The 10913-nt window shown below is 35.7% G+C and overlaps 1 protein-coding gene across 1 annotated transcript in view; it reads left to right on the forward strand.

The window, feature by feature from the left end:
- LOC306881327 (paired box protein Pax-3-like) overlaps positions 1–3517 on the forward strand; it is a 46725-nt gene extending 43208 nt beyond the window's left edge. The window contains exon 11 of the mRNA XM_079435357.1: positions 1916–3517. Coding sequence (XP_079291483.1) covers positions 1916–1933 — 18 coding nt within the window. The 3' untranslated portion in view covers positions 1934–3517. The remainder of the gene's footprint in view (positions 1–1915) is intronic.
- The last annotated feature ends 7396 nt before the right edge of the window (positions 3518–10913 follow it).

Below are 10913 nucleotides of genomic sequence, written 5' to 3' on the forward strand. Positions count from 1 at the left end.
AATTCATAATTAGATCAATAAAGTGCACTAAGGAAATAGATTTGACATGAATTTCCATTTAATGCTGGCTTTAATTTATATCTCTACTAAAGAGAAATTCATTCTAATTAATATGTTTTGTTTGTGCATCCACACGAAACTTTTTAAACAACAGTTCAAAAGTGCATTAACGATTGTTTAGTAGTAGTCACATTCATCCCTTTTTCATTTAATTATATTTTTACAGTTTTTGACACTTTTATTGATGCATGGCATATGATTTTAATGAGCTGCATCACCACAGCTCGACATTTTAGAATAACCATTCTAACCGCTACAGTTCTGCCAGGAAACTTAAAAAAAATAAAAATAAGCAAAGATTCTATAGAGAAACATGATCATCTAAACGTCAACTGAGATTATTTTCAGTAAAGTATTGGTCTTTTAATCTGAGGCGTAATCATAGGTTTGCATTAGTTGTATTCCGCCGGGCCGCCACACAGGTAAACGCTGCCGTGGTTTACAATGCTTAACCCGCGACCTCTCACGACCCTGTGAGATGAGCTATATCTCATCAGCTCCAGGCATCCATCAGCCAGCCATGTAATGAGCTCTGGGTAACAAAGATATCGTTCATAATCCATTCAAACACGCAGTGAAACGAGAGGAGCAGCCGTCTCAGAACATGTTAGACAGAAGCGGAGGGGGGAGACTTGCACACCAGGCCTGCATGTCGAGTGCCCAATCCAGGACTGCATCTTGATATCATTAATTTTCTGGGGTCCGCACCCCGTAAGCACAGAGCTGGGGGTCTGTGGAGGAGTTAGCGGGGGTCTCGTGTAGGAGTAGAATGGCCCATGGCAGGCAGATATTAAAACCATGTGTTTCAGACGGGTCAGATCTGTAGTTGCTGTTGATCATTGACTCTGATCCATACAGAACTGAATATAAGACAGCTCTCTTTTCATTTCTCCCCCCTTTTCAATCTCTCTTACCTTCTCTCTCTGTCTGTCTTTTTAGTGGAATTGGCACGCACTGGCTCGCTCAATCATGCACTGTGTTTTGTTGGATCTTACGCTTTTGCACTCTTTGCAAAGGCTACGTCAATATAGTCATATATTAATATCAGTGGTTCTCAGCCGTTGTGCCGGAGCCCACTAGGAGGCATCAGTAGACTTCCAAGACCTATGATTTATTTAATGTAATGAGTTTTGTGTGTGTGTGTGTATACAGGTGTATATATATATATATATATATATATATATATATATATACTGTATATACTGTATATACTGTATATATACTGCAAAACTGTCCAATTTCCCTATGTCCCTACTATACATTTTATTTTATTTTATTTTATTTCTATGAGATATTTACTAATGTTAAATTTGTCCACAGTGACAAAGTAATCTAAAATAGTGTAGAAACATGTCATATAAATAAAGTCTGAAATGAACATTTGTCAATTTATATGCAATTATGTACATTTTAATGTGCATTTTATTTATTCTTAAACACGTTTACATGTTTCAGTTTGTATATTCAAGATTTTTTTAAACCATACATAATTTATTATTTTAAGCAGTATTTTAATATCACTGATATATTATTATAGGTTTCTTTTTTTATTGTATTTTTATATTTTCTGTTTTACTATGAATTTTAGTTTATGAATTTTTCATAATTTAGTTGTGTATTTTTGTCATTTTTATTAGTTTTTGTTTTTAAATGTGTCTTTATGGTTTTTATAATGTTTTAGTTGTTTTATTACTTAAACTAAATGAAAATGAGAGTTGTTGCCTTGGCAACTAAATTAAATAAAATAAGTTTTATTTTATTTCTGTAGTAATTAAGTTTTTCATGGTTTCAGTTTTATTTTTAGCTAACCATAATGACCTGACCTTAAATGAATGTCTCTCCTCGTCTTTTTCAGGTGCCTTTCATTATCTGAAGCCCAGCATTGACTGAATGAAGACAGACTGGAAGGAGATGAAGAGATCTATGGATGGTCTGACCGTAAACTCTTGCACTTGAGCTCTCCTTCACCTCTTGAATGTTTGACCAAAATGACCATCCATCCTCAGACTCCCGCTCGAGGAGCGCTGAGGAGAGGCCAGCTGTGCCGGCAGTCCTCTCTAACGCCTGTGGGTCCAAGAGTTGTTTATATGAGGGGGATATTGCGGGTGGGCTTGGGTTGGGTTTAGAACCAGGACTGAGTTTGACCATTTAGACCTGGAGGAAACAGCCTCTTCATATTTCCATCTCATTTTGGAGCAGGCAGCCGCTGCATCACACGTTCTGACGGCACTTGCCACCTCCTTCCTGAAGAGCGACAAGCCATAGGACACGAGGAGGACAAAGGGAAAGGACAAAAAAGGACACATGAACAACTCAAAGACTGAGACTGTGCTTATAAACAGCACGGAATGGCAGGGAAGAGTGTGGCGCCATACTCTGACATCAGCTGTCCACTGACGGACGCACTTTAGTGGCTGGTTTGTGACAACTCGACGGTGAATCTTTGGTTGAGACACATTTTGTTTGACTTTGTTTATATATTTAGGAAATAAGGGCTCGGAAAAGACAGGTGTGCCAACTTTCTTTATTTCTCATTCATAAATAAATGACTGAATACACAAAACATGCTCACATCTGGCACAGCGCTCTCAGATCCTCTTCATAGAGAGAAAGAGGGTGACCTAAACGGAATGCACTCAAGTGTCCGAAGGCATTTCACCAGCCCTCTGTAGTGCAGATAGACTATGTAACGCAGACCCCAGTCATCTGAGCACACACAAAATGGCTTATTATGAGACAGACATGATGTTCAGAATGGACTACTATTGTACTGCTTATTGCATACTGTATACTACAGTATATACTAAAATGATGCAATGAAAAGTAGTATGCTACCTTGCAAAAGCGGTTGCATTTTTAATCCAATTTAGTGCAAAAGACTGATGACGTGTCAAGAAAACAAAAATAAAATATTTAATTTACTGGTTACGGTGGAATAGGAAAGTCAAGTCGAATGCATTGCATTGTGGGATATAATATTGTGTAGAAGGTCGTCTAGTTAGTTTTGCATGCAGAAACAATTGCACACGATATACATAGTGCATACTGAACATTAGTAGTATGGTAGTATGCTATTCTGAACATTCCGAGAGACCCCCGCCACAAGTCGAACCCAAGGAAAGTGCAATACACACTCAATACCTCATAAACACTCATATGTTCTCACTCGCTCACGGAAATCATCTGTTCTTAAACTCTGGTTGTTTTTCATGCAAAGACAAGATTCCAGATGATGCAGCGTTTCATAACGTGGAAGGATGTCACCTTTGTTTGGAGAAGATCTTCAGATGAAGTTCTTCGTTCTGTCTCTGTAACACAATGTTCTTGTCTCATTTTTGACCTTGTTTTTATACTTGTTTTTTTGTTCTCGACTGCATATAATTGTTGATGGATAATGTGTCAAATGCAGCACTATTTACTATTTATAAGAAAAAATAAATAAATTGCATTCAAGCTTATTGTTTTGAAATGATAGATTTTTTACCTTTTAAAAAACTGTTTTTTTTTTATATTTCACATCTTTTTTTGCTTTCTCTTGTTTCCTCTTTCCCCTTTTTTTAATAATCCTTCTACATTTGCTTGTGGGAATAAACAACAAATTGCATTATTTTCCTGGATCATGTTTAACATTTAAAAAATCATTCTGCACCTGTATAAAACAATAAACCATGTATGAAATGCTGTTTTAGACAAATTAGCATGACAGTTCACAATAGCTATCAGATTTATTCAGCCTTCAGCTTCACAGAGCACTTTTATTCATTTAGAAAAATATTCAGTTTCATAAAAACACTCTTTCATGACAAAGTCCTTCTCTCCAGGGAGCTCTTAACAGGGTTAATGACTAAAGCAGAGCACTGTAAACCATCCAAACACAACAGAGAATGAGAACAAAGTCATCTTTCTTTCTTTCTTTCTTTCTTTCTTTCTTTCTTTCTTTCTTTCTTTCATAAATGCATCATCTGGTCTTTTGCTTGTGTATTTATGTGTGCAATTGAGTGGATGTTTTTGACAAGTATAGGTTCATATTTAGTATAGCAAAATATAGTACAATTTAAAAAGCCACAAATATGTTTCTTATCGCTTTTTGCCTGGTCTACCAGACTTAAGTTTTAAAAAGATCAGAAATGTGTTCTTTAAAAGTCTGTCAGCCACACAAATATTGTTTTCTTTTCATATAAGGTAATAGAATGTTTTACGCAGCAATTTAAAACCATGCACAAGGTTATTTAATTATTGATTTTTTTTTAATCAATTTTACTTTTAATTTCTATTTTGCCCATATATATATTTTTTGTTTTATTGGCTTTGTCAAAGCAGTTAAAATCTTTCCAAGTACCCCCCAAAGCCTGCTTAAAGATCCCCTGGGGTCGTGAGCTGCTGGTTTAAACCATCTTTTGGACATTAAATTTAATATAGCACACCTTTATGTCTTTACATTTGTTTTTCACATCCTCAAAATCTGGATGTCTATGGAAGTGTCCCTCTCTTTTGCTCGCTTTTCCAGTATGGAGTCTGGTGTCAGACACAATAACATATACTGGAGACAACTTAACCTCTGACCCCTTGCACTCTTTGAAATCAGTAGACAATCACAGCATAGCTGACAGGGCAAGAGTTACTCCCCACTCCCCCACGTCATTCTGAGACAGACGGCTGAAAGAGGAGAGAAAAAAAAACAACAGGGAAAAAAACATGAAAGACATGAGACTGTTTCTCGCAGTAACAAATGACATGGAATCTGGTTCGTTGAACCTCACGGCTCATACGCAAACATGCAGGACAGAATGGGAGAGCAAATCATTCAAGAGTTCAACTTTTGGAAGATGTTTTGCCAGTGTCCTGAACGGCTACATCAGTCCAGAAGTCATCAATCAAGTATATACAGAAGTCATTCTGAATTGGTGGATCGTGACACAAAAATGGGTCGTAGGTCTGTTCTTATGGGTCACTGACAATGGGACAAAACAGCGTGACGTGCTCATGCTAAAAAACAATGAAATACGCAAAGTAAAAGAAAAAATAACACAGATTGCATTTAATATAAATTCACTTGCAGTGATGATAAACATAGTTTATGCCAACCACAAAGTGTGTTGGGCTGGGAATGATTTTTCATGGTAATAATAACAAATGTAAGTAATTAATTTTTACCCTGTAAAGCCTGACTTATTATATAATAATCTTTTTTTTTTTATTATTATACAGTTTGTTGAATCTTCAGATAAGGTTTGAAAAATTTTGCGTGTTGTTTTTGCATCTTTATCATATTTGATACACCATGCTGTTACGCCTCATTTATTGTGATATATTGAGAATATATTCAGAGCCCCAAACTGAGCAAAAATATGCAGTTTGGTACAGTTTCTCATATTTGACCAAAACGTTATTCCAATAACTTGTAAATCAGTGAGATCTTTATAACAGTATTACAGACTACTTGCATAAAATGCTTAGAAATATCAGCTGTTATCTATATCTACCAATAATATGCCTCAGTATGCCTTTCTTTTATTAGAAAGCTCTGTGGTGTAGGGGCAAAACATACAATTCGGAGCAACACAATGATTTAGAGATTAACTAATAAAGATTCCTCAATGGATCATATTTTATACTTAAATTTTAAGATGATTTTTCTAAAAAAATAAAATAAATACAGTATCTGCATAACCAAGTTAAGCCTTATAAATATCAAATCAGATGTGATACAGTATATCAAATATGAAAAAATAAAATAAATAAATAAATCACAAATTCACAAGTTGAGAAGACTAAAAAATCTCCTGAAGCTGGTTGCTTTCATTTTTTTTTTTTGCAGTGCAGAGTTATGGAGGTTTTGGCATGCCACTTTATTTCTGATGTGAAATCTGGGTCCTGAAGCACAACCAGACCTCTGATCTATTGCTTTTTATAAAAGAAAAAAAAAAAAAGGATTGAGCAAATTGCTTTTACAGTTTACATTTTTAGGCAAAATTAAAATACATAATGAAATAAAACAATAAATAAAATGATAAAATTAAAACATTGTATGGCTTTGTGCTATGGTTTACATTTTTATGCAGATGTTTTATCTTAAGCTATTTACTTTACATTCAAGGTGTATTTTATTTAAACGCTTTGAATCATTTCATGGATTTCCTAGGATTCAAACCCTCATTGCTCTCCTGTTTGATCTACAGCAATGCTTATTATGGTAGAGATTGTTACTACTTTGTTGAAAACTATTTTTACTGTTGCATTATTATATTCATAAAAAACAGTGTTTTTATTTATAAGCAATATGCGTGATATTAAAAAGTGACATGTTAAAACATTAATGTAATTCATTTTCACCTACTCTGCTGTTGTCAGCTTTAGCAGAGCATGAAGGATTGAGTATGTTGAGCAGCAGTGGTGTGCAGAGCTTTATCACAGCATAAATGATAAAGAGAGTTTATCATGGCTGTGAGAGAACAACTGCATGTCAGACAGCATTCCTTTCCAAAAGCGTCTCGCTTGCTATCATCTCTCTCTCTCTCTCTCTCTTTCTTTGGTCAGGCTACATGTTGTTCACAAAACAGACAGACCATAATCACCAAAGCAAGCCCAACTCATCACTGCAGTGGATGAACTTCAGCAAAGTCCTCTTGAAGTCTTTCTGACATGAAGTTTAAGGAGCAAAACAAGCTGCATTTGATAACTGGGAGACTCAGCGTGTCCAGGACTGAAGCTTTAACGTTTGAACGTTACAGTTAAGTTGAGTGACAAAAGAAATCAGAAGCCTTTTTAAAGCTTCTTACTGAAGAAAAAGAACCTCAGTCACAGATTGACATTCTGGAATAAATGCCTCCATCAGAGAAGAACTTCTGAACGGCACGGATAATCTATCCCATACTGTTCCAGCAGCTCCATATCTGCTCTTTACATCAGTATCAGCAGTCTCTGTGGAAATATCAGTGATGTTCATGGACAAAAAGTGTACGTTCTGAACTCTTGTTTTCGTCACAGCTCAAGGTCAAGGAATCGTCTTTTTGACCTTGAAGAGAACTGCAAACAGATGGAATTTGGTGAAGTTACAGCATCTGTTTCCTCTTGAGAGATTGAAACCTTGAATCTGAACTCAGTATTAGTATCAACATGCCCCTAGGTGGCGCTACAACGAATCAAACACTGCTTCTCGCCCTGCTGGCCAAGTGCAGACAGGCCATTCTGAAGGAAATCGAGACGAACCATCAGGACTCCCGAGATAACGCGAGCACAACAGCCCCGACCTCCACGGCTCTCGCCACAACAAGCAGGCAATCCTACGACAACGCCTACTTCTACATCCTGTTTGTGATGTTGTTCTACTCCTTCCTGACTCTGGCTCTGTTCAAAGGTTTTGTTCAATATGATGATGGCAAGAAGGATCCATACAAAGAGTTTATGACCCCCACTGACTCCTCAAAGCAAAAATGCAACGCAGGCCCAGCCGCTGACAAAATCGACTTTGAGGAGGAAAACAGAATCTGAGACAAGAGACATGCAGTATATTCAACACCACCAGAGATTTCTCATGCATGACATTCTGCACAAATCACATTTAACCAAAGAATCTAAGAACATAGGGGAATATATATATAGCCTAATATTTATGCTTCTGTAAGGTTGAGGTGAGAATTTATATTTTTTATTTTTTACAGAAGTAAATGTAAATTGAATAAAATAATAATAAAAAAAAATCTCAGCAAAGACTGATTAATCAAAAGTGAGAGTAAATGCTTTTACAAAACATTATATGGCAAATAAATGCTGTTCTTTTAAACTTTACATTAATAAACAAATCATGAAATTTGTTATGAAAAATATTAAGTAGTACAACCATTAATAACCATAATGAATAATATTTTTTTGAGCAGCAAGTCGGCATATGCTATTAGACTGATTTCTGAAGGATCATGTGACATTTTTTTGTTTTTTTTAATATATAGCCTAACAATAGAACATACTTGTTTTAAATTGTAATAATATTCAACAATATTATACATCTAAGCATACTATATATTATATATCAAAAGGTAAAAAATCTCTCTGCTGACAAAAAAACAAGTTTGTAAAATTCATGGAAGATGTTATTGAAAATGTAAATATGAGTATAGTGAATAAAACCATTTTTAAATGTCTTTTGGTTTATTTGGCAACACACATTATATAAGTGTAAAACGTTCATATGCTCTAAATGTATTTAAATGCACAGTACCTATTCATTTTTAAAGTGAACTTATTAAATAATAACCATATTATTATGATTTTTTTTTTCAACTTATGTTGTGTTGGCAACCATTTTATTAGTAAAACCAGCCGTTTTTCTCTCAATGACCCCTGTGCGCAAAGTTACCAGCAATTGCAAGGTGAATTTACAAATTAACAAACGCAGCCCTGTAATTACATTTGTTTTGACAAAATCAGTATTAGGAAGTAAGGTTATATGATGTGTGCTCGAAGGTTTTTTGATGTGGAGAGGTTAGATTTAATCAAGCAGAAGGCAGAAGGCAGGGATGCGGTGCAGGGGACGGCCGTGTACGGGATTTGATCCGTGCAGAAAGCGGCGAAAAATGCAGCGGAGAGCGCTCGTCTAATTTGAACCTCCCGCTGACCCCGTGTGATCTTACATCTTCGACCCAGAGCGGCGAGGACGCATGGAACCTTAGACTTTATCGGTTCTGTGAATTAACGTCAATTGCATCTAGCAAGGATGGCGGGGGATGCCTTTAATGAGAACATACGCTTTTCATTTTGACGACATTCTGCCGGCCAGATCATGAAAGCCAGATTGAGAGGGAACGAGAGAGAGAAAGAGCGCGGTGTAATCTTCGGTAACGCACCAGCAACTTGCTATTTGCACCCCTCCCTATATGAAGTTTAGAGTTTCCTCGAGTTTCAGAAGCAAATCAAGGGCTCTTCGGATGACGGTGGCCGGGAGAAGCGAACGGAGCTGGAGATCGAAGTGGCAAACTGCATCTGGAAGGGGTGCATAGGCTACCAACCACGGACTAGAGTAGGCCTACTGTGTATGAGCCCTGGGGGTTTGATGTTATGTAAAATTAATAAGCAATTACATCACTGTTATGAGAAATAAAGTGCGTTACAGCATGTGTGATAAAAGAGATAATGTACGGTTATGCAAGATTAAAGCTGTTTTAGTGTTGCAAAGGAATATTGAACTCTATTATTGTTGCATACCTATCACTGAAACACATTCAAGTGCTGCTTGGCTGTCTATATCGGTCGTACATCTGCAGTGGCTTGTTTCCAGGGGTTGGAAACTTTTGAGGCCTCAAGGCAATGGCTTATTTTGCCTGGTTTATAATCTATTATAGTCATAGAACAACACACTGTACCATAATCATCAAATCAATATGTGCCTCTATACAAAATGCAACCTACTAAAATGAAAAAGTTATAAAGACTAATTGCTGGCTTACATTTTTAGGCAAAATCAAAGTGATTGTGAAAATGCAACCAATGCCTTTTAAAAACTCTGAGATTATTGTGACAATCTTTCGACACTGCTTTCTTCTCTGCCAAGCAAAGTTTTTTGCACTGTAAGAAATTAAGTCTCCAGAGTGTTCAAAGTAGGCCTGATTTGCTTCAAAAATAAATTTAAACTGAGTTATGAATTATTTATTTGGGATTATCTTGTCACTGTATAGAATTACAACACACACAATGTCTACATGAAGTTACCAAATGAAAATAATAAGGATAAATTATTAAATATGTAAAATTTGTTAAATATTAAATATGTTTTTAGAAAAATCCCTGCTGGAAAAAGTTTAATCTAACTCTAAATGGTTTGGTCTGTTTTTTGATTTTAGACAGGGGTTTGGAATTTTTGGGATAGTTTAACTGACGTTTTTTTAATTATTGTTTTTCTGCAGAGAAGTACTATTTTACTATAATATTTATTACTAGTTAATCACCGTAAGGAGCAGCTTTCAGTGGCTTATTGTAAGATGGCTGCAACAACAATATGTCACAATAGTTTTATTTTTATAGTGCTCTCCACAATATTTTCACATTAAAGACTTTGTTTTAAAGCAGTTTTACAAATAAATAGCATCTTAAAATATTTAAACGTATTAATAAAAAGGTGTGCTTTACAGTTTTATAAAATAATTGAATCCATAGAGGCAAACACATCCAATGACTTCATTTCGTTGGGATATCATTGTCTAGATGTTTGACCAGAACTCAGAAATTGTTTCTCTGAGGGCAGCTGCGTATCCTGGGTCAAGAGAGGAGCATCCTGACCCGAGGAAGAGCCTGACCTGTCTTAATTTAATCTATCCGCCCGCTGTTCTTTGAAGACATGTTGAAGCCCGGGGGCAGAGCTGAGCTGACCATCTCACTTCTTTGACCTGTTCATACCTCCACAACTTCAGAGAAGGGGCCAAGTCAAGCTAACAAAACAAGAAATGTTTTCACTTGAAAAAAAAAAGACTATTGTTGACTAAAAGCCATAAATTATTATTTATTATTTTACAAATAGTGATAATTTTATATAACATGGAAAAGATTGAGTGACCGTTTACATTTTTAGAGTTTATTGTGTGCTTTATATAATATAATACTTTATCAAATTAATAGTGTAGACTTAAAACAAAATTCAAACAAAACCAATTACGAAGCATTGCACGAAACAGCAAAAGGAAACAGAAACAGCAAACCATTGATTTCACCAGAAAATATTACAATTAAGATATTGTATAAATTTATTGAGGCATGTGACCATATATGTAGTTTTTGTGGTATTTGGCTTTGAGTTGGTTTACATCTGACCCCAGAATATGCTGTAAATAATGGCTGCACAACGTTGAAGCAGTAGCCACACA

The sequence above is a fragment of the Barbus barbus genome (genome assembly GCF_936440315.1).
Source record: "Barbus barbus genome assembly, chromosome: 15".
Classification (NCBI taxonomy): Eukaryota; Metazoa; Chordata; class Actinopteri; order Cypriniformes; family Cyprinidae; genus Barbus; species Barbus barbus.